Raw genomic sequence first — 25,067 nt, 5'->3', positions numbered from 1 at the left:
CATTCAAGAAAGATTGCGTGTGGCCCAGTCCCGTCATAAGAGTTATGCCGACAGTCGTCGTAGAGATCTAAGTTTTGATGAAGGAGATTATGTGTACCTTCGTGTCACGCCTCTTCGAGGAGTTCATCGCTTCCACACTAAAGGAAAATTGGCACCGTGTTTCGTGGGACCTTACAAGATTGTCAGTAGAAGAGGAGAGGTCGCTTATCAGTTGGAGTTACCTCAATCTCTAACAGGAGTCCATAATGTGTTCCATGTGTCGCAATTGAAAAAGTGTTTAAGGGTACCAACCGAAGAAGCTAATCTTGAACAGATAGAAGTCCAAGAGGATCTGACTTATATTGAGAAACCGATCCGTATCTTGGAAACAGATGAGAGAAGAACCAGGAATCGAGTGATCCGTTTTTGTAAAGTTCAATGGAGTAATCACTCGGAAGAAGAATCAACTTGGGAACGAGAAGATGAATTGAAGTCAGCTCATCCGCATCTGTTCGCCAGTTCTTCCGAATCTCGAGGACGAGATTCTGTTTAAGGGGGGTAGGTTTGTCACACCCTAAAAATTTCAAATATATAAATTGTTGTTTAATTGGAATTGTTAGAATTGATTTTAAAAGCCTAGAAGAGAAGATCTAATTTTAAATAATAAATTCCAATATAAAATGGGGCCAGATAAAATTTCATTAAATACTTTGCTTAATTCTATAATTTCTAGATTTTTCTGGGATTTATTTGAGCTAAGGAAGTATTTTTAATAAATGGAATTGCATTTCATGAATAATTTAAATGGAAAAAGGTTTTTAAAAGTCTCTTTTGGCTTTGGGCCGAAAGTCGGCCCAAAACCTTCTCTCTCTCCTCCTCGGCCCAAGTCGGCCCAGTCCGCAGCCGCCGTTCGCGCGCGTCCGCCCGCTGACAGGTGGGGCCCACCTGTCAGACTCGTCGTCTTCCTCGCGCCGCCGCCGCCCGAAACCCTAGCGCCGCGCCGCCGCCGTCTCTTTCCAAATCCGGCCGATCCTTTCCGTTTCCGGTGAAATCAATAGAGGGGAAATGATCTTCTCGATCTCCTCTACCTTTTCCCTTTTGGAACTTCGGCTAAAATCGTTTGGAAAGCGGAGGAATCGATCTCGAATCGGATCGGTCTCTCTCCTCCGAACCCTAGACTTTCCTTCGCGTCGCCGGTCGCCGTGGGCCTTCGCCGCCGCCTCCTTGCCCCTATAAAAGGATCCCCGGTGTCTCCGCTACCCGTCGCCACCCTCGCCTTCGCCTCTCGTCGTCCGTAGAGCCCTAGCGCCGTGAGTCCTCGCGCCGCCGTCGTCGCCGCCGCTCCAGCCGTGCGCCGCCGTCGCTCCAGTCGTCGCCGTCGCTCGGGAAGGCCGCCGTCGTGGTCGCCGTCGCGTCGTCGTCCTCGTCAGCCCCTTCGTCGTCGCTGTCGACCGCCGGAACTCCGTCGCCGTCGTCAAGCCGAAGGTTTCCGCCGCTTCTTCCTCGTCGCCGACGTCGTCCGGTCATCATCCGCCGTCGCTTTGGTCGTCGGTGAGTTCGCCGTGCCGTCCGCTACCCGTAGGTGCTCTCCGTTCGCGCCGCCACGCCATCGTTCGCCGGCGAGCTCGCGCGGTTCGGTCGCCGCCGGTGGTGACGTCATCGCCGACGTCACCGATGCCGTCCGCCGTGGTCCGGCCGTGGACCGGTCGATCTCGGCCGTCCGTTCCCGTGAACCGTCGCTGTGCACCCGGTCCACCGCTAACCCTAGCCGCTGACGCAATAAATCCTCTTTTCCTTTTCAAAAATAATTCATTATTGCGTCATAATTCAATTAAAATCCATATAAGTGTTTTAATCCGATTTAATCTTTAAAAATTCATAACTAATTCATCTTAGCTCGGATTTAGTTGGTTCAAGTCTCTAAATTTTTCTAAAATTGAGATCTACATGTTAAAAATATCTACATGTACTGTTCATGCTTGTTTATGTGCTGTTTTGGTGTTTTGCTCTTTTCTGTTTAGATTCCGACGTTTCCGGAGAGTCCGTTTTCGCAGGAGAAGAATTTGAAGAGTTCCAAGGCCAGCAAGGCAAGTCACACAGATCCCAAACAACCCCTTTGAGCATGTTGATCCCATTTAAAGCTATCGTTTCTATTCAACTATTGCATTTATTTTCGAATGTCATTGGGTGGAATTAACCTATTGTTTGTTATAGCCCTTTTGTTCTTGATTACTTTATTCCTTGATACCTTGGGTTCTTATAAATTGACTAGTTGAGCTTTATATATTGGTTCAGCTAGATATTAGATGTGATTGCTTAGCCATGCTTAGAAACATTAGCACACTATTGGGATAACTTATGACTCACTATTATTTAATGATGGCTTAATGATAACTCATGATGGTTAATCATGATTGGTTAATTAATAAATTTGCCAACTAAAACCTGTTAATGGTGGGTTGTGAGCACATGGTTTTGATGGTCGTGCTCATGACAATTAAGGACCGGTTCACGAGTTTCGGTTGTGAAACATTAACCGTGCCAACCACAAGCCAGCGTGGGCAACGGCTTTACCTTTTGTATAGCATAGTTCATTGCGGGGCACCAGACTGAGAAGTGGCGGAGATAAGCCCACGGGGGTCGCTGGGGAGTCCATGCCTTGTTTATAAGGGGGTGATTATGATCCAGGAACGGTGCGCTGTGGTGGATTGTGTTGTGCGAGGGGTACTGTCACAGCTCCTTTCTGAGGTACCGTGGTGGTATCAAGGCGCATGGTGACATGTCGTGGGGCTGTGTCTTGTGGGTACAGTGGTACACCTCTGGTCAGAGTAAAGCTATTCGAATAGCCGTGCCCGCGGTTATGGGCGGGTTTAACAATGTCTTTCGTGATTAGTCTCATACCTCTCATCATAATAAAGGATACTATGACTGGTAATAATTTGATTAGCTCCTGGTTTGGAATGGTATATTCCTGGTTTGGAGATAGAACTGTGCAGCCGGGATTGGTTGTTCAGAATGGTTGGGCCTATGCAACAGGGTATGTTGTATAGCGTTGGATTAATATGGTTTACTAAATTCTGAAATGTTTATTAAATGCTGTTTATGCAAATGAAACCCTATTATGCCATCCTTTGTTATTTTGTGCACTTGCATATTTGCTGCGTGGCTTGCTGAGTATGTCATATACTCACCTTGCAATCATTCATCAGAGGAGGAGTTCTACAGTGATGCTGATGGTGTGGAGGATTAGGTGTAGCCCTGGTCAAGCTGCCTGTGGAGTGGAATCGTCTGCGCCGTTTATCTTATTTTCCGCTGCTTAGATCTTTATTGATTGAGAGGAACTATCTACCTCTGTAATGACATTTTATTCGCTTATTAATTAGAGTAATAATTGTACTCTATTATCAATTTGTTATTGTGTGCCTCGGCTGATTCCTGGACGAGGGTTCGCGCACATGTAAGCGTTTGGAATTTTGGATAGAAATTCCGGGCGTGACACTATCCCTGGTTCGACGGCTGAGGTTGGCGAACGATGAGAGGAGCTGGTTCGGCGATCTGCGCTTGGACTTGGGCTTGGGCAGCGGCGATGGAGGCTTTGTCGTACTCGGCTTGGATTGCTTGCCGCCGCTTGGAATCCTCTTCGCCTCTTGAATACCCATCAATGATGCGAAGCAGGTGCTCGAGTGTCTGCGGCTCCTTGTTGGCGATTTTTCTTGTAAGTTCGCCTTCAACCAGCCTGGCCGAAGCAGTGTTGATGACAGATGCTTCGGTTATGTCTTGAACCTGGCATCGGGCTTGCAAGAAACGATGCAAGTATTCTCGTATCGATTCCCCAGGCCTCTGGCGAATGCCGAGCAGATGCTGTTGCGTCTTCGGCTCCTCATAGGTACCTCGAAAGTTAAGGACAAAGACATCGCGCAATTGCTCCCATGAGTAAATACTATTGGCAGGTAAGTTGAAGTACCAAGAACGGGCGATGCCATCTAGAGCGAGATGGATTACCTATGCCTTGGTGTTTTCGTCGCCATGAGCGGCTTCGATCGCGGGCTCGTAGATGGACAGAAACTCTTTTGGATCCGTTTCACCTGAGTACCGCGGGACGGGTGGGAACTTGAACTGGAGTGGGATTGGATGATTCTTGATTCCCGAGCTCAACGGCAGCCCCTTTCCCCCCTCGCTTTGCCTGCAACACCTTGCTGTGGGTATGGCGTGGCGAAGGGCGAAGTCATGGCTTGTGCGTAAGGTTGGGCCATAGTGTTCGGCTGCTCGGCTCCGAACGGTGACGCTTGGTGTGCCGCCATGGACGGGTCAAACGAAGGCTGAGTCCATGCCATGGCGACCTGGTTCGGCGCCTGATGTGTTCTGAAGCCTGGTGTCGGTGCCTATGGTTGAATGGTTGGTGCTTGAGCAGCGTTACTGAAGTCGAACTGTGGCCCTTGACTCCAAGGCGAAGCCCCCGGACCAGGCTGGTTCGACGGCAGTCAACTGGGTGTACCTTGACTTGTGTTCTCCTCCGGTCGGGCCGAAGGTGCTGTACTTGGAACGTTGTGGGGGTGGTTGAGTTGCTGAAGGAAAGCTTGAAGCTACGCTTGCAAAGCCAAAGCCCCCTCCGCCATCGCTTGCGACATCTGAGGAGGTTGCGGGGGGTGCACTTGGGTAGCGATCGGCCAAACTGGTGCCTGTGCATGAGGAGTCGGGTGTACAGTTGAGGCCGAGTGCTGCCCGACGAAGCACGTCGGCGCTTACGAGACTTGAGGCGGACTGACTTGGCTTGGCGCTTGCGGGTAGACATGGGGCTGAAGGTAGCCTGTCGAATACTGAAGAATGGGTGCCGAAGCGGCCTTGGCTCGCCGCGCCGCTTCGTATGCCTGTTGTTTCTCTTGCATTTGGCGAAGCATGTCTTGAAGTCCCGCCATGTTCTGACGCATGGCCCCCATGTCGGCTTCGGCTTGCACTTCGAGGTTGGCGTTGGCTTGCGTGGTGGTGAGCGTGGTCGAAGTTGGAGCTAGCTACATTAGGATCATTTGGGTCGGCACCAGATAGCTTGTCAGAAAGATCTCCGCCCTGGTCTGGAGCGCCCTTGCTCCCACAGCCATCATCGCCGCCTTGCCTGTGTTCACCACTGGCTCCGCCGAAGCGGCGGGCGCCAAAGGTGGCAGTTGTAGTGCGGGCGCCGAAGCCGATGGCGCTGCTCCCGCTCCGGCGCCGTGCACCGAAGGCTCCCCGCCTTCGGTAGCCATCTCGCCTTCTGCTTCACTTCCCTTTCGCTTTACAATCTTCTCCCTCGCGACCCTCTTCGGTGGCATTCGCTCGGAGGTCCCCACGGTCGGCGCCAGCTGTTGTCGAAACGACAACTGCATACGTCGAAGGACGTGGTCACTCAACAATGTTGGAAAGCAGTAAACTGTATTAACTTTGAGAATTTTTCTTAGGATCCCCTTTTTACATGGTCCTAGGGGTCTATTTATATCCCTATTACAGGTCCCCCTATTAGGGTTTAGGTTTTACAGGGGAATTTATATGGTTGCCCTTATGAAAGGGACATTTACATGGGCATACATGGTAATTGAGGCACACGGGCCTCTAATGGGTCAAGTTGGCGAACGCTGGCCCAATGGCCCATGGGCCGAAGCGGCTGGGATGGCCCCTTGGGCCTCCTCGGAGCTGGCTTCGGTATGGCGAAGTCATCCTCCTTCGACGTGTACCCCTCGCTATTTGACCTTCGCCCAGGACGCATGGCCTTCGCCATGAGGCTTCATTCTTTTGCCGTCTTCACCGCATAGTCTTCGCCATGGAGCTTTGCCCCAATGAACTTGACGCCTTGAGCCTGAATCCTAGCTGGTCGCGTGGTTTCGGCGGGTCTGGTCGAAGGGTCTCATGACATACCACCAACAGAGACCATCTTGAGCTTCTTGGATGCCTCATCCCCCACTAACAACCTCTTGATTAGGTCATCAGTTGACTTATGAATGCCAATGAGCCTACTGGCCTTCTCATCGAGTGTCAAGTTGCATGGATCGACAGTAGTTGGAAGCTTAGCAGAAACACTATCAATTTTGTACATATCCTGTCGTTCCATCACCTCCTTAACTTGGCTCTTAACATCCTGATGTTGTTGGCTATTCTGTGCTGAGTCTTTATATTGGACAATGACTTGTGGCACTTATCAATTAACCACGTGAATTTATTTTTCTTGGTTGGCTCAAGGCCATTGATACGAAGCATGAAGGTGTCAACGTTATCCTCGATATTGTAGGATAACTCCCTAATGTCTCTAGCCCAGATCTTGATTTGTTTGTCAAGCTAGTCTAGAGGCACCTTTGAAACATTATCGAGGGCAGTTTGCATGCTCTCGAGCTCAGCCTTAAGGAACATGATCCAGTCCTTCACACTCTTCTGAAGGTCATACTCTTTTTTGAGCAGCTCACTTAGCTTGGGGAGGAGCGTGCCCATTTCCCCCGTGACGAACTCTATTTATAATGATTGCCTCCTTTTCCTTCTATTTTTTTTACTACATACAATGATATGTCGGTTCACTACCACTCAGCTGCTTTCTCTACCACTGCTTAACCTTACAAAAATAAAAAAGCATATGAATACACCAGTGTGCATACATCTTATATTCATTCTATCTCATTTTTTTAGTCAAGGACCCTAAGTGTAGCCTTTATGGATATTTAAGAATGCGAAATTTTTTTATAAGAGCTGGTTGTGTCTTGTTTACACAGAAATAAGAGCCTACAATTACATAATTGAATGAATATAGAAACTGCTGAAACTATAAATGAGGAAACTGTCTATAAATGTTTCAGATGTTCTTCCAAATACAGAAAAAGAAAAGATGATCGTGCCATTGTTTGCAACTACTAGTCTCACAGAACACACCTATAATATGACCATCCCTACATTGCAAATGCCTAACAACTCAGAATAGAAAAAGTGATCACCTGTAAACTACACTTGCAAAGTAGAGGGAGGGTTACCCTTGAATTGAATGCAGCTGGACTTGCCAAAGAAGCAGAGAACCAATTAAGCTCTTGTTCTTGCTTTTCTCTTGGCAGCTTAGCTCAAGAAGGGGTCCGAGGCGGCTCCATGGCTAGGTGCTTAGGAAAGTAAGGGAGGCAGCCGGCCGGGTTCTTGCACGAGGCTGCTGGCGGTCGTGAGAACTTGTTACTCAGGTGGGTAGAGTCGTCATGGTTTACTCACTTGATCAGAATCAGCAATGTGTGGAATGATTGAGTTTGGAGTTTGGACTGAGGCATGAGAAGGAACAAAGGAGATAGAAATACAGGAAAGAGGCTCCTCTGACATAAAATCAGAGAGACGTGGTCACTGACGTATGGGCTCATGAAAGTGGGCCCCACCTATCAGCGACCCACGTCCCTCTGACTTTACGTCAGAGGAGCTCCGTCCGAAATACAGGTACACCCAGATGCAATCATGCAAAGCCTCCTCTTCAAAGAAACTTCATGAGTGTTGACTTGACTGTTGACCAACGGTCAGCACGATGACAACGTCGCACTAACCAACTCCCTCTTTTTTAAATATCAAATGTTTGGAATAACTAACAAGTGACAAATTTGGGGTTGTTTGGGTGGCTCTCATACTTCACCATAATATATTTGACAAAGCGTGGCATGACACACTGTTTGACTAAGAATATTGGTCACAATTGTGACAAGTTATGGTAGAAAAGTAATTTTATGACAAGTGGGACAGCTTACTTAAAAAATTACACCCTCCGTCCCAAAAAAAAGACAACTTCTAGGAATGAATCTGGATAAATGCTTGTCCAGGTTTATCCTCAGAAGTTGATTTTTTATGAGACGGAGAGAGTAGGGTATAACTCATTTGTGGCATTAACTAAACGCTTTCTTTGGTTGGTCAAACTTGATTGCCACAAGTTTGGCGAAGCGTGGCACTCAACCAAACAGGCCTAAAAGCTCCGACATTGAACCACAAACTTTTTTCTTTTTTTTTTTTAGAACCAACCACAAACATTCAGTGTGCTTTACTTCACCACAAGCTCAAGGAGTATTCGTTTCAAAAAAAAATCTCAAAAGTGTACATGAGGTGCAGATATTTAAAAGGGTACCCGTGTGAAAAACAGAGTAAAACAGAGCATGTACATTTGAGACATCAACATAAATGAACGATAAACAGGGGAACAACCAAAAAACGGATAGCAAGCACAAACAATAGTACTCCCTCCGTTTCGAAATGTTTGGCACCGTTGACTATTTAGCACATGTTTGACCGTTCGTCTTATTCAAAAACTTTTGTGAAATATGTAAAATTATATGCCTACATAAAAATATATTTAACAATAAATCAAATGATAGGAAAAAAATTAATAATTATTTAAATTTTTTGAATAAAACGAATGGTCAAATATGTTTAAAAAAATCAACGGCGTCAAACATTTCGAAACGGAACGGAGGGAGTATTATGTAACATATGTGACAGCTTAGTGGCTTAATTGTTCAGCATTTTTGTCCGGGCCTATGATTGGGCCTCATCGATGCGCATAGCACAATCCATTTGCATACACACCATACAAATCCTCGAGATATGACAAAGAAAAAAAAACAAAAAACTAGAACACATATCGAACAGCCGTCGCTGTTCTGGTGCTCAAATCTGCCGGAGGGCGTCTTCTTTCTCTTCGTACGGCCAAAGAGGAGGCTGCCACCAAAGAACGGCATCTAGTCTGAAATTCTTCTCCTGTTGTTGTTTCCGGTGCTCCATTAATTAGACCTGGAAATAAAAGTGTACATATATACAACGATCATGTTCTAATAATGTTTTGATCAAGATGATATAAATGCGTGTAGCTTTCGCTTTGTAATACCTGAATGCGTGAACGAACGAGTGCAAATCAGAGTGGGTTCAAGAATGGTGCCTAGCCTCTTCCTCTTTGGCTGCACCATCGTCCGGCTGACACTGCTAAAGAAATGGCCAGTAGCTAGTTAATTAGTTATGCAACCAGGTTCGGGTGTATAATCTCACTGCGCACAGGTGATGTACCTCTTGGTCCGTAGCTGAAATGTTCTCGTCATGATCATTTCCGTCAACTTCGTTAGCTGACATCATCTCATCATCTTCGTCTTCATTCCTCAGATGCTAGAATTAAAGTTGAGAGAAGGATATGAATTGAGGAATGAAAATTAAAGGCTAAATGAAAAGGAAGATGATTAGTTATGGATCTTCGAAATGAACCTGAACTTCGAGGTAGTGTGGTGGAATGAACCAAGGCTCACAATTTCAAAAGCCACCAAAATTTCCGTAATTATGGTGGTCACCGAGTTTTCGTGAATTTTGGGCCTTTCGGTGTTCTTTTGGACGAAATTATTTCAAATTTAAGAAATCTTGACTAAATTAATAAAAAGACTAAAATCCCAAATATTTTGGGCAAGGTAGTTGCTTGTGGCTAGGGGTCCGAGATTTCTAACTGAAATTTCAATCGCTGGATTTAACTTAAAAAATACGAATATTAGGGAAGAATCTAATCTCAAATAATTAGAAGGAGTGATGCTTCGAATTCAGATCGTCTAGCTCACCACCTTGTGAAGCTAGACGAAAAACCCCTGGATGTTTCTTAGCTGGATTTAACTACCCAATCAACAATTATTCATAAGTAACAAAACAAACTCTTCCTTTTGAAAAGTTTGCATAATCAAAGTAGGAACATTGTTTTCAAGACGATTACTATATTACTATTAGGGGTGCAGCTTTTGCTATGTATACCTGCACTTGTGTAGAGAGAGTTTGTGGACTACTGCTGCGCAGCCTCTTCTGCCCTTTGCGCGTGCCACTATCAGGCTGGATACGGGAATGAAACCAGTAGCTAGTAAATTAGTTACGCAGCCAGGGATCGAGATATATTTGCAAACTGCAGGCAAATGATATACCTCTTGGTCCGTATCTGAAATCTCTTCCTCCTCATCGTCATCCCTCTCGGCTACGTCCGGATTTGAAATCTTCTCATCATCACCATCATCTTCGTCTTCTTTCGTCAGATCCTGAATTTCAAATTGAAACAGGGTTATTTTCCATTGACGAACTAAACAATGGCGAATTAACAAATGTACTACCTCTTGGTCCGTCTCTGAAATCTCTTCCTCATCATCATCGCTCTCGGCTTCATCCGAATCTGAAATCTCCTCATCATCACCATCATCTTCGTCTGCTTCCATCAGATCCTGAATTTCAAATTGACAAAGGGTTATTATCCATTGACGAACTAAAAAATGGTGAACTAACAAATAAATCTTGACAAATAAATCGAAACCGAGAACTCCGATAGGATAATAAGATAATCAATTAATTAATCATGATAAAGGAAACCAATCATACCCTTTCTGTTTTTTTGACACCAATGCAGGGACAGTTGGGGTGGCCGTCGACCATGCGTCTCGCGGCCACCTCTGCTTCCTTCACCTCCCTTCTTGTTGCACCCCTGCACCGGAGGTCAATATTGACCGTATTGAGCTGCAGGAGGTTCCCCAAGCCAACGTGTTTGGCGGCATCACCCTTTGACACCTGCAGCTTGAGGTAAATCCTAGTGAGCATCGGCATCGCTCCCTCTAGAAAGGTGACTGTTATGTCCGTGACGAACTCTCTTAGGCTGGGGAACAGTCTGCCACCAGCGATGGTCCATGAAAATCTCCCCACGATGTAAATAGCGAGAAAGTGGAGCTCCGGCATTTTGGCAAGGATTTCCAGGTCCCATGTTTCCAACTCCAGCACAGTAAAGCACAGATTGGAGATGTGCTTGCAGTTCCCCCATGCAGGCAGCCGAGCGATACTGACGCCAGAAATAGAGAAAATGCGAAGCTGCAACGGGGGCTCCCAGCCTTCCAAGCTGGTTATCCCCAGATGTGAAGAGAAACACAATTCCAGCTGCTGGATTCTGCGCAAACTGCAGAAAGACTCCACCAAAGTCTTTAGCGAGCTACTGTTTATATTACCAACCTCAAGAATATAAAGCACCCTCAGGTTCGTTAGCTTGCGCAGCTCCACATTGAAGTTTGGGCAGCAGTCTGCAGTTAGAGTAAACAGCCACAACTCTTGGAGGGATGTCATGTTCCCAACACCGAAAGGAAGCCTTGCATCTTCACCGGTGCAAAGGCGCATCAGTTTGCTAAGCTTGCCAACGGTCGCTGGCAGTTCCTCCAAGCCAGTATCTCTAACATCCAATGTTTGAAGGTGCACAAGGTCTCCTATTTCCCTTGGAAGCTCAACAACAGGTGTGTTTGTCAGTCCTAGGTACCTCAACTGACATAGCTTTCCAAGATACTTCAATTGGCATCCCCTTGTGCTGACATCGCAATGTTCTATTGCTAGAACGCGTAGAGCCTGGAAGCTCTCAACAGGGGGCAGCATGCTAATAGGACACCCAATGGCATTTAATGACCTCAACCGTGCCATGCACAAGGCTATGTTATTGTTTTGATCTTGTCTCATTCCATGATGTACCGCTATCCTGTGGATAGTACTGCTCTGCAAACAATAATCATGCTCCTCACATGCTCTATCCAATGTTTTTACAAAGTCTACTTCCATTGATAGGTCACGGATGAGATACAACATCGTGTCATTGATGCGGCAGCCTTCCACGGTGCCGAGGTTGATCTGGTCTTCTATAGGCTGTACCATGCTTCTATTTATAAGCTCATTGAAGTATGTCTCTCCAACCTCAAATAACTGCTTCCCTTGTTTCTCATAGACAAAACCTTCGGCTATCCATTTCCAAATCAAACAATCCTTCTCTATTGAATCATCTTCTGGATATATGCTTAGGTACAATAGACAACGTTGTAGGTACGAAGGTAGATCATAGTAGCTAAATGAAAGTATCTTCTTTGTGTTGTGAACAACTTCATTCCCATCTTCAGGCCCAAAACCAACTGAATCATAGACCTCGGACCAGTCATCTTTATGAACCAACACACTAGCTATTGTAATTATTGACAATGGTACACCATCACATTTCTTTAGTATTTTTTTAGTCACCTCCTCCGATTGATTACTGGACACACTTCTGTATTCAGTACCAAGCACTCTTTTGTCGAATAGCCTCTTTGAGTTTTCATCAGAAAGTTTCTCCATGGGGTAAACATCACCAACTTCTTTGGCAACATTATGAATACGAGTTGTTGTGATCACTCTACTTCCACAATTACTATCAACCAAAGCATATTTAATCCGTTCCCATATTGATTTCTGCCATATGTCATCGACAATTATCAAATACCTATCCATATGGTCATAGAAAGTGAATGGATTAGAGAGATGATCCACAATATATTTGTGTCGAACCAAGAAACTTACTAGCATTGAGGATCTAACATGTCATGAACAATCATCAACAGTTTGCTCAATGTGGGGATTAAATTCATCACTGGCGTGCACTACCCTCTTTTTAGTTTAATCAAAATAAAACCATCTATATATCTACAACCCACTAAATATCTAAAGCTCAACACACATGCATAATAATTATTAGTACATCTTAAAGGCTACCATACAAGTATGTCATAGCAACCCACTAAGCACCTAAGACTCAACATGTGGAAGCATGGTAAATTTACTACATCCTAAACCTTAACATACAAGCATGCTAAATTACGACTCTTCGCATTATTTTTCATAATATTTCAACCCAAACCAATTCTATTCATAATTTCTACGACATTCAACATATATTCGTATGATATTCATCCATATATCCCGCAGCAAAGCATGGGCATCATCTAGTCTATTATATACTAAAAGTCCATTAAACATCCTATAAACGCTCCTAAGCCGCCATGTGGCGCTTCTACAAGTGCTCCTAGGCCGCCATGTGGCATTCTACAATCCCACCATCGATTTTCATTTAAATTGGTGGACCCATTATTTTACACCATTGGATTAGATCTATTTAAAAAGTTTATGCTTTCTATATCTGAGAATACTTATATACATGAAAATAGTTACTTACGATGGAAATACTTATATGCGTATACGTATGAAAGTACTTACATACGTATATGAATCTTCAGGTACTGTTTATTAAAAAAGAAACAAAGAACGTACGTGTGTACGATAGAAAAAAAACCTACAGAGAAAAAAAACATTGATAACTGTTCACTTGGATGGAAAAATACAAAGGAACATGCGTACGTATGTACGGTGAACGCACGATAAAAAATGCTATAAAGCCCTGAAGGAAAATATATGTACGTACCATCGGAAAAAAATATACGGTCCTTTTTAAATAGGATCTTCTATACTATAAAAAATAAAATTTATTACTTTAGCTACAAATATAGTTACGTGGTGCTTTCATAAGCGATCTTAGGCCATCACGTAGTACAGTATAATCTCACGTAGCACTATATTTAAATTTATGGATCCGTTATTTTATACCTTTACATTAGCCCGCTTCCTCTTAATACCGTCTATTATATATTAATAGTCCATTAAACATCCTACAAACGTACTTAGGACACCACGTAGCACTCCTACAAATGCTCCTAAGTTGCCGCATGACATTTTAATAAACTAGAGAAATCACAAAAATTTTGAGAATAAACAAAACATTTAGCCGTCGATTTTCTGTAATATACGGCTGACCCATTGTTTTCTACTATTAAATTATTTGTCCAAGTAAAAAAAGGAATACCACCTATGTCCTTTCTATCCTATTTTCCTCTTTTAGAAAGGTGGAATATATATATTTTTACCAATTATTTTTTGTCACTATATTTATTTAGCCAAAAAGAAAAGGACAAAAAAAAGGCTCGCATATCTCATCCCCGGCCGTCCAGTACGTACGTGCGTGCATACCTCCACACCTATTTCATTTCTCTCCTATTTTCGTCTTTTAGATAGATGGAAAAAATATTTTATGATAACAAATTTTAAACAACTGTATTATCCAAATCATATAGCTAATTTTTTATTGGTACAATCCATTAGATTACTTACTATAATATATCTTAAGATTGAAGATCCAAGTTTGGGACATATATTATTAAAATCATATAGCTAATATTATTATAGATATTCATTACTTTGGGACATATATATTGTTCACTCATCCATATATTTTTAAGAAAAAATCAAATAGATTTTTAAACCTTCTGATTAATAACATGTACTTAAATTAGAAAAATTTAAGTAGTTTAATTAGAAAATACAATATCCAAAGTATTTCTAATAGCTGTAAGATAAATTGTATTTATAGGATCCATTCGATCTATCTTGAAAAACAATAATCTTGTCATATCCACTCCCTCTATGAATCTCCCATGCTCTCCTCTCCAGCTCAATTATCCCATATTCTATTTTGTTTTAACTAACATGATATAATAATAGTCATAGCTATTGTTTTATTTTATAACTAAATAAATAAATCAAGATCGCATTAGCTATATTTTACTATACAAAATTAAAAATGCATCATTTGAAGGTAGACACAATCGTGTGCATGCCAATTAAACAACAACGAAAAAATAATTGAAAATATGTAACACGTTGTACTAAATCATTATTGTACATAACAAAAATCAAAAAACGCTCTCCAGAACGCTCATAACTAATTGTATATCATATACTAAAATTCTAAAACAATCCAATTAAATTGGTGTATCCATTATTTTTAACTATTAGATCTACTTTTAAGAAAATCTTAAGTCGCCATGTGTCACCTCCTATAAAAAGGGAAAGAATTTTGGATTTCACTTAAATAATATAGAAAAAGTAGAAGAATAAAATCTCCTCCACTTCCTCCCCACCCTCACATGCACAAAACATGGTCCGTCCCCTCCCTATTTTTTAGCTATTAAACTAAAAGAGAAACAATTCAATAATATTCGTTTTTTAAGAAAGACTATACAACGCGTGCGCTCTGAATGCGCGCACACTCACCCTTATGAAAACACACAGCGATAAACAATCTATAATATTGGGTATTTGTTTAAGAAATACCATACAATCGCAGGCACTCACAACACACGCACACTCGCCCCTATAAACACACACGCATATCCTACCCCTATGAATATCTCCTAAGGACTGGGCCGACATATTTTGAGATTAACAAAATCACCACGAGCGTCTCGCTGCCAACGGATATGTCAGCATTGAAGGAATAACTAGCCGTAAATGCGAGCATCCGTGTCAAGTCTAAGCCTTGAATCCGAGTGGACATGTTCCATCACAAGGAACATAACCAGTTGAGTTACACTCACTTCGCAATAATATTGGATATTAAAACAACCATAATTTTTAAGCTACATTTTTGGAATACTACTATTCATTTTAAACTAGTGGAACCATTATTATTTCTAACCGTTAGATCTATGTTGTATAGTAAACAAGCGTGTATTCATGGGACATCACATTTCAAAAATATTACTGCGCAACTATATTTCGTCATTATCATATTCATGTTAGGTTGTGTGGAGCCTCTGACCCACTCTAAATAAAAATGTTCATGGATGGATCACCTCTCAAACTGCATCAATCATATTAGGCTATATAAACCCATACATTTAGTAAAGCCTCATGTCCCACCCAATTCATCCTCTAATAAACCATGATAATATATGCAATTAAAGAAAAGAAAAACACATTACTTTTACTTTCGTTAACATATTTTCTAAAGAAAATGAGATTATATTGTTTTTCAAATGATGAAGAAGATTATAAATAATTGCTTATAGATATTATTTAAATATGATATAACATAAAAGTAATAGGTTAGAAAATTATATAAGCAACTAATACCAGTGAAAACAATTTATGAAGAAATCGTGGCAGTTGATCTCCGGTTAATATTTCGCTCTTATAAATGTCGCATACTTAGCGTACGACGCATGCCCGCGCGAATGCGCAGGCTACCTTCCTAGTTTATAATAAAGATCCACCAAACAACCTCTAAAGAGCTCCTAGCCATCATATGTAAACCTTCCGATGAACAGGGAAAAAAATCTAGAAATCTATTATTATATTATTAAAACAGCCTTAAAAGAATAAACCATGTTCACTGTTGAGGCTAAAAATTCTCACATTAATCAAAGAAAAAAGAAATATTTATGTCGTTTGATCGTGGCAAATGCAAGTTTTAACGGTTGAGATTGATTGAATATATGTCATATTTGGACTCTATATGGACAAATGTCAGATATGTAAATAGATACTCTTTCCGGGTTGGTAATACTTGTCGTTTTTTATAAGGGCATGGTTTTAAAAAAACAATTTTGACCACTATTTTTTATTATAATATGTATGCATGTGTTAACAAATATATGATTTATTGAAGTATTTTTTTTAGACTAATCTATACATATCACCGTATTTCAAAGACAAATATTTTAGAAATTATTCGTAATCGAAGATTTTTTCAACATGGATATGGACTCTTGATCGGACCAAGCGAGCACTCAGTCGTAATCACTCGCGGACTACACGCTTACTGCCTAGCTAGGAAGATACTTCCTCTGAATCCTCAATGGGTACACGCCTGTAGTAAGCTATATGCACAAATAATAAAGGGATAAATAACGTTTGTCGGTATGCTGAGGACGTGAGGAGGAAGATCATGTTCCTGACATGCACACAAATTTATATTTTCTCAATTATTTAATTTTAGAGATATTAAACATATTATGTTGTCAACATTACAACAAAAAGGTTTAGAACTCACTCAGTAAAAGGATATAAATATATGATATTTTGACTAGCGACGAAGGCAATCAAAACATACTATTATCTATATAAAAATTTATACTTAGTTAGCTGCTAATCGTTAACAACTAACTAAATAGCCATACAACTGGTTAATTGTCCAATTAGCGATCAATAGAATGATGTACCGAACCATAAGTGCATACTCAATCCGGCTTTAATAGATAACACCATTAATTTTTAGCACATATCTTACCATTTGTTATGTTTTTGTCGAACAATACAAAATTTATATGACAAAAATAATTTAGCAAACTAATCACCATTTTGATATCGTCAGACACTTTTAAAACTCATTTAATATGGGTTGTGCCTACTGCTCGCTATATGTCTATTATAGAATGTCTAATTTACGTAATAATAAATCTTGCCCGTAAAAATCACAGACCATTAAATTTAGAAATTAGAAATTAACAAAATAAATATTAGAATGGATTATATATAATTACTAATTCTGTTTTCTAGGAACTTATGTACTTACACATTACTTACATTAAAAAAGATTTTACTTACAAATTTGACATATTAATTTTAACATTTATAATACTAATAGCAATATATAAACCCATTCCGTGCAACGCACGGGTTGGTGACTAGTTTTCTTATAATCCATAAAGTTGCCAAACCGTTTAATCCCTCGACAACAAAATATCCAAAACAGGCTAAAGATTGAATAAAAAACAATGTATTAGTGGTGAAACTCTCAAATTCATATAGATTATAAAACTTAAAAAATCACCAAACTAATTCAAACATTTTTTACAAACGCTTAAAAAGATGCCACGTTAATATATTAGTAGAAACACCCGGTGAAAAAATATATTAGAAAAACCAATCACTGTTGATTGCAGCCTCAGGTGTTGGGGATGATCGATGGCCGCACGTAACTCTTTGCGACAGGCTCGCGGTCGGTGGTCTTCATCGATCGACTCTCCCGTAACACAGACTTAGTTGCAACTTGCAACCAGCAACTATAAATCCTAAACTTACACAAAGTTGTACTAAACGGCCACCACTACCACTTCTGGGCCATTTGGGCCAAAACCACAAGACTACTATAGACTAAAAATGGGCTGTGGTCTAAATTATTTGTCGATTTCTTGGATCGGCAATAAAATTTATAGGGTGCGCAAGATCTGGTGACACATATATTTATACTGGTTCAGACACTCGATGTGAGGTAATATTCTAGTCCAGTTGTGTGTAGATTGGATCTGTATCTGATGTCAAAGTGTGAAGAATGGTGCAAAGTGCCGTCCTCCCCCATCTCGGGACCCCTACCCCTCTTATATAGGTTGAGAGAGGAGGGTTACAAGGAAGGAAAATATCTAGTTAATTGCAATTAGATATCCCTATTCCATCTATAAAAGATATGCAGGATCCTCGGGATAATATCTTGGAATTATCTATTTCCTTATTTACAAGATAGCCACATGGGGGTAGGGCTCTTGGTCCACCCTATGCCTCATGGCCCAAAGGCCTCTCCGTGGGTACCGGGTACCATAATATCCACATTATTGTTTGTAGGAGTCTTGCAAAATTATACCTATTCTTTCTGATTACATATCAAAAGTAATAAAAATACAATAGCAATGGTGTAATTTTGTTGTAACAATTTTCATTTTACTAGAAGACTTATTCGTATCATTAGTTATGAAGTTCAATGGATAAGAGGACACATTGCTTGTTTGCTTTTTTTATTATTTTAATCGATAGTTTGATACTTATAGACTTCGTTGATAAAATAAATAGCATCTTACCATCCAAAGAGGTAAGCAGAATATTGACTCTTGGATCAGTGCATAATGGATGGTTTAAAAAGTTTTGGGTGCCATAAAAACATTCAAATTGAACTGGGATGGTCATATCACCTTAAGAAAAACGAGGGAGAATGACGGTTGCAATAAATTGATCGATAATATGTGTGAGGTGTACCTTCTGATGAAACAAAATAGATCAGCTATAGGATTTGGTGAAGTGTACCTTTTATCTTGAAGGAAGTTTCTCAATTCATCGATAAGTTGCACTTCATCTCTAGTTGCTTCATTGATATTTGCAAACTTTTGCTTGTCAAGTCCGTAGAGCATCTTCTTGAAAACCCTTGTTATGTCAGGAGTCTGAGAAACTGAAACAAAAGCATCACAATCAAACTGTGATTTTATATTTTCATACACTGCTTTGGCGAGAGTTGTCTTGCCGAGCCCAGGAAACCCAACGATTGAGATTTTTCTCAATTGCAGCTTGGACTCTTCATCCCCATTAAATAGCTTCTCGATTATCTCGTCCTTGGGGTGTTCGATGCCAACGAGCTCTCTTGCATCCTTGTACAGAGCCAGCACACGAGGATCAAGGGTAGCACCATCGTCCCTGACGGAGCTAAAGTCAAACATGTACCTTTGTTGTAGCTTGCCATACTGTTTGGCGAGCTCTTGTGCTTCTTCGATGGCGTGGGAGATCTGATGGAGTTCCTTGCTCTTTGTGAACAAGCGGACAATCTTCTTAATGAATTCCGTGACTTTATTGTTCAGATTGTTTTCGGCAGCGGGCTCAGGGCCCTTCTCCACGCGCACCATGAAGGCATCGATAGCATCCTCTATGTTGTAGGACAGCTCCCTCAACTTGCTTGCCCAAACCCTCACTTGCTCGTCAAGCTGATCCCACGGCACACTGTCCACCTTGTTGAGGACGGTGTACATCATCTCCAGATCATTTTGGAGTGACTCGATGCCTTTCATCACCTTCTTCTCTAGGCCATACTCCTCCTTGAGCAGCTTCCCGAGCTTGAAAAGGAGAGGCCGCATTGCCCCCAATATGAACTCCATGGGTGAATTCCTCGCCTTTCTCCCTACAGGCAAGACTGCAATTGGGTCAGTAATGATCCATCTTTAGTAGAACCCCCAATCACTGCTGCAACTCAAAATGAACAATGTCCGCATGGCTACAGAAAAATAGGATTTTAGGGATGTGGGGCAGGTGAGGGTAAGGATTCCTCACAGGTGGGGTACCATGAAGGAGTGGAGTAGTTAATTGTCTGAGGAAGAGAGATTATTGTGCATAACAGTTATGTGTATAAAATGTTAGAGTTTGTGTTGAATATATATACATAGTCGGTTACAATTTAAGGCTTTTATGAGCCTGTAAACATTGGAAGCAGTTTAAAAAAAAAGAAAAAAAAATGGAAACCATTTGAATCGATGAAATGGTCAACATGAACAAGATGGCTGAGATAGTCCCAGCTTTAATTAGAACACATATCCAGCTAAATAAATTCTATGGGCACTCTCCTAATTGACGAGTGCAGGACAAAACAAAAAAGAAAAAGAAACACCTGCAAACTGAACTCAGCTCGAATTGAATGTGACTGACCTTAAAAAAACTAAGAAGTGAAGATCGAGTTCTGGGCGCGGATGTGAGCAGAGCTTTGTTCAACAGGAGAACATGGCCATGACTCACTTTGGATAGTGCGAGGGATTAGTGTGTTGATACGATGAGGATTTAAGAGAGATTAAATAGAGCTTGGGACAATATGATTAGTTTTTATTAGGGCGAGGCAGTGCGGCACTAAGGTGATTAATAACTTTATTTGACGAGGGAATCGACTTTATTCGCCGGTCTAAAAGATTATATACGATATATAGCATGTGCAATAGAAAATTCAAACTAGTGAGTATAATGATGTCTATTTTTTAAAAAAAAAACAATAGAAAAATGCACGGGCATTTTATTGATTGTTTTATAAAAATAATGCTAAAAGAAGTAAAATCTCACTATTTCTATTTAAATATTATTAAATAATAAGAATATCTCTCAGATTAAAAATACACTCGAGTGACATATAAATTCTCCTATTATATATCACCATTACTTACTATGCTTTAAAAGCTGAGTGAACTGCATATGCGCCAAAAAATAAACCTAATACATCATTAATACACTAAATTATCCACTACTTAGGTTTCATGTATCATTTATTTCTAAATCCATTTATAACTATTGTAAAAATACCACCACTTCTATCCATTAATGGAATAGCACCATTAAAGTTAAACACAAATGGTACTCTATGGGTGAAGTCGATCGTAGCCACCAAGACTTCCTTTCTCTGTTGCCTTGAGATATGGGTCTCGCATCGATGTAGCCATGCTCCTGAAGACCTGCTTGGAGCATAATTTTAATGTATAATTCATTATCACACGCTAATGGTGTATTGCATCGGTAAGTAGAAAGTTGAGCACTATTAGCGATGGTGGCCTCCGCTGGGACTGTCTTTAACTTAGCCATATATTCCATGCTATATTTACGACACCATACTAAACTTTGTTGTCCATGTTTGGTGTCCTTCAGGGAAGAACGGAGGTGACCAATGTAGTTTTTTAAAATGTTTTGAGTAGATTTGTGGTGCAATATAAACACAATTTGTTTATGGTGTTGATCACTACTACTCAATTTTTTATGATATAGGTAAAATACACTTTTTTGAAAATGACCGAGGTTAATCGTTTGAAGATATTTTTTTTAAAAAAATATATAGCTAATGAGACATACCACTCCAATAATATCCACAGTATCATGTTATTGTTTATATTTTGATAAATATGTACAGTCAAATAGTTCTAAAAATATAAAAATACTTTGAGCATCTTAATCTTAAACAAATTATAGTTTAATTAGATCTTGAAAAACACAACTAAAATTGTGTACATATATAGATTTAAATTAGTGTTGCATATTTCACCCCTAAAATATGATGTGATTTTTTTGAAAAATTATCATACATATGTCTGCCTCACGTGCCGTGATGTATTTAGGACCACAATATAACTTTTATAATTTAATGAAAGAAATACAAAATGATCACAAATTGGATATATAATTTAAAAATAATTTAGAAGATGGTTTAAAGAACATTTAGTGCGTATTTTATATTATAGATCTTAGTTTAATTAACTATATATATTTATATTTGTGAAGTAATATATTCCATTTTTATGTATCTATTTTATTTGCTGTCTTTTCTATCTATGTTCGTATGGTTTTTTCCCTTCAGTGAACAGTAGAAGTATAAATCGCATGTACCACTCGTACGTTGTATGTACGGGAGAACGGTAGTATGATTTGTATCTAAACAGGAGGAAGTTATTATTTTTTAATAATAGATCTAATCTAATAGTGTATGTCACGTGACGGTCTAAGGGTGTTTGTAAGAAATTTAATTTACTTTCAGTATATAATAGATAGATGGATGGATTTTTATATCGTACTAATTACATAAAGGTAATCTCAACTTGTAATATAGTTACTTTTGTCATATTCCATGCACGCAAGTGCGGAACGTATATATCTACGACGCATCAACGCATATAGCTATACGTAAGCTTGTATAATAAGTTACTAAGCTATAGCTTTCGGCTCCAAAGGAAAAATATGGGGGTGTTAGATGCAGAGATGAAAAGTTTTAGCGTGTCACATCGAATATACGTACACTAATTCAAAATATTAAACGTAGACTAATAATAAAATAAATTACATATTCCGCCTGTAAACTGTGAGGTGGGATAAACACAGCCTATGTGCAATAAAAGGCCTAATGCAAAGCTTTTTTCCAGGTAGCATGACTTGACGCGCGCGCGGTTGACCAGCTGCTGCATGCAACTGCAAGTGATATGAGTCCCTTAATTTTCTTATTGGGCTCACTTTTGGAATAATGGAAAGCCCAAAAACAAAGCGCGCGTGCAAACAATTAGTACTGGCTGTAGAAATAATTCTCTAGAAAAAAAATCCAATAGGGAAGAAAAATAAACAATTACTTCCTCCGTTTCACAATGTAAGACTTTCTAACATTGCCCATATTCATTTAGATGTTAATGAATCTAGACATATGTACGTGTTTAGATTCATTAACATCTATATGTATGTGAGCAATGCTAGAAAGTCTTACATTGTGAAATGGAGGAAGTAATCAAGTTTCGTTCACAAAGCATATACGAATGTAAGTCTTGCTTAGCATGCTTGTTGTAATATATCTATCTATACTTATACTAATCGGGTACTTCCTACGAGCTCTCACGTTAATTGGAGATAATTGACCGTTGATTAGATTGATCTTAGAATCAGAGCCGTAGATCCTATTTGATTTAACGTTGTGGGCCATTTTTTTTATACTAATCGGACACTTCCTACAAGATTCCACGTTAACTAGAGATAATTGACTGTTGATTAGATTGATCTTAGAATCAGAGCCGTAGAGATCCTATTTGATTTAACATTGTGGGCCAGTTTTTTTCTACTTTGTGGGCCCTTTTCAAAGCCTATCAAACGCTCCAACTGCAACCGTGTTTAATCGGATTGCAGTTACATATACTAACGTTATCACGTATCCAATCTATGCACGTAGCTTTCTTATTTTTGTCTCATGTTGCATCTCGATCCAGTTTCCACCATTGGCCATGCTAATCTCGCTCGAATGCACATCGACGAGGCTCAGAAGCAGCCATGTGCCCATGCATGCCAAAATTGTATTTGGAATTTGTGTTAATTAAACATGTCCAGAGGTATATAGACGAGGACAGTAGATTTAGATTTAATTAGTTAATAAAGATGGAACTGTGTTCATCTTGGATTCTCACTTTAGCACCTTTTCATTTAATTCTAAATTAATAATTAGTATTCCCTCCGTTTCACAATGTAAGTCATTCTAGCATTTCGCACCTTCATATTGGTGTTAATGAATCTAGACATATATATCTATCTAGATTCATTAACATAAATATGAATGTGGGAAATGCTAGAATGACTTACATTGTGAAACGAAGAAGTACTAAAACTGACGTGAACTTGTTTTTAATTCTAATCTGCTATGTTTCAGAAAAAAACTATGGAGCTGTGCCCATCTTGACAATCAATTTAGTATATGGTAATTTCAGTAATTCAAATTAATATATAGTTAGGAGTAATTAACTACTGTTATGTTTCAGAAAAAACTATGGAGCTGTGCCCATTTTGACAATCAATTTAGTATATGGTAATTTCAGTAATTCAAATTAATAATTAGTTAGGAGTAATTAACTACTGTGTACTTCTTTTAGTTAGATCAGCTGTAATTTCAAAAAATCACAAATATATATATATATATATATATCATAGAAATTTTTACATTTAAAATAAAAATGATAACTGTTAAACACACCTGTTGGCAAGGCACTTCAAGGGAGCTCAAAAATTAACAAGAGGAAATGATGTTGATAAACCATATTATTGCGAACCATAAATCTATATAAAGAATTTGTGTTCGGTAAAATTTGTAATTTTGAATAGCATGACCTATTTATTTTTTTCTTGAATTATTAATTATTGATAAATAGGAAATTGTATCCATCTTGAACTGTTCTACTCTGAATTTAGTAATCAATTAGTTTAACTTCTAAAATAATAATTAGCAAGTTGTGATACATGTGGAATCTTTTAAAAGTAAATTTCATAAAAACTGCAAAGTATTTGATCAAAACTATCACTTTGCTACAACTTCAGTTGGGCATTTCACAAAGCTACAAATTTAACCCACAATGCGTGTCTAATATGTGGGACCAATGTGTAACTTTGTGAGTTTTACATGTGTACCTGATTGGTGGGGCTAGATTCGTCACCTGAATAAAGTTATAGTTTTATGATAAAACCATATACTATTGTTGCAATTTTCTGAAATGTTTGACTAAAGTTATAGTAAATTGATAGTTTGGATACATAAAATAGTTATAGTTATCTGAAATATACTCATCTTTTAATCTAACTGACTGGTATTGAAAATCAGCAAGGCATTTAATATGAGTAAACTTTTATATAGCACCAATATATAAACCGCGGGTTGGCGACTGGTGTCTCCAATGTGTGGCGTTGCAAAATGCAAATGTAGGGACAAAAATAAGCTCACGCGAGCTAGCTTCTCCCATCCAGCAAAATAAATTCTATGGACACTCTCCTTATTGAAGAGCGCAAAAAAGAAAAAAAACACACACACCTGCAAACTGAACTCAGCTCAAATTGAATTTGACTGACCTTAAAAACTAAGAAGTGAAGAGTTATGCGGATGTGAGCAGCTTTGTTCAACAGGGAACATGACCTTGACTCACTGTGGATAGTGCGCACATGGCCATGACTCGCATGCAAGGGATTAGTGTTGATACATGAAGATTTAAGAGAGATTATATAGAGCTTGGGACTATATGATTGGTTTTTCGATCCATTGGGAGTACTTTTTTTTCCATTTGTTGTAAGAGACAAATTAATTAAAGTGTCTTTATTAGGGCGAGGCAGTGCGGCACTAAGGTGATTAATAATTTTATTTGACGAGGGAA

General features: G+C 39.8%; 1 protein-coding gene and 1 pseudogene across 3 annotated transcripts; both read right to left on the bottom strand.

The window, feature by feature from the left end:
• The window catches only part of LOC127755799 (disease resistance protein RGA5-like), a 33,246-nt pseudogene extending 24,562 nt beyond the window's left edge, over positions 1 to 8,684 (bottom strand).
• LOC127754192 (disease resistance protein RGA5-like) lies at positions 8,358 to 20,170 on the bottom strand. Of its 3 annotated transcripts, none has more exons than XM_052279681.1 (9): positions 20,083 to 20,170; positions 18,700 to 19,561; positions 10,336 to 12,235; positions 10,074 to 10,181; positions 9,891 to 10,001; positions 9,727 to 9,801; positions 9,007 to 9,102; positions 8,831 to 8,925; positions 8,358 to 8,736 (listed from the first exon to the last, which is right to left on the bottom strand). In XM_052279681.1, exons 2-8 carry the CDS (start codon positions 19,536 to 19,538, stop codon positions 8,869 to 8,871), a joined length of 3,186 nt encoding a protein of 1,061 aa, XP_052135641.1. In that variant the 5' UTR covers positions 19,539 to 19,561; positions 20,083 to 20,170; the 3' UTR covers positions 8,358 to 8,736; positions 8,831 to 8,868. The 3 variants fall into 3 exon arrangements, with proteins under 3 accessions (XP_052135641.1, XP_052135640.1, XP_052135642.1); XM_052279680.1 differs by having other exon boundaries at positions 18,700 to 19,573; positions 20,083 to 20,159; XM_052279682.1 differs by having other exon boundaries at positions 8,831 to 8,922; positions 18,700 to 19,573; positions 20,083 to 20,159.
• Between the last annotated feature and the right edge of the window lie 4,897 nt (positions 20,171 to 25,067).

The sequence above is a fragment of the Oryza glaberrima genome, chromosome 11 (assembly GCF_000147395.1).
Source record: "Oryza glaberrima chromosome 11, OglaRS2, whole genome shotgun sequence".
Classification (NCBI taxonomy): domain Eukaryota; kingdom Viridiplantae; phylum Streptophyta; class Magnoliopsida; order Poales; family Poaceae; genus Oryza; species Oryza glaberrima.
The sequence above is the reverse complement of the archived record's forward strand: the minus strand, read 5'-3'. Positions and strand labels throughout refer to the sequence as shown.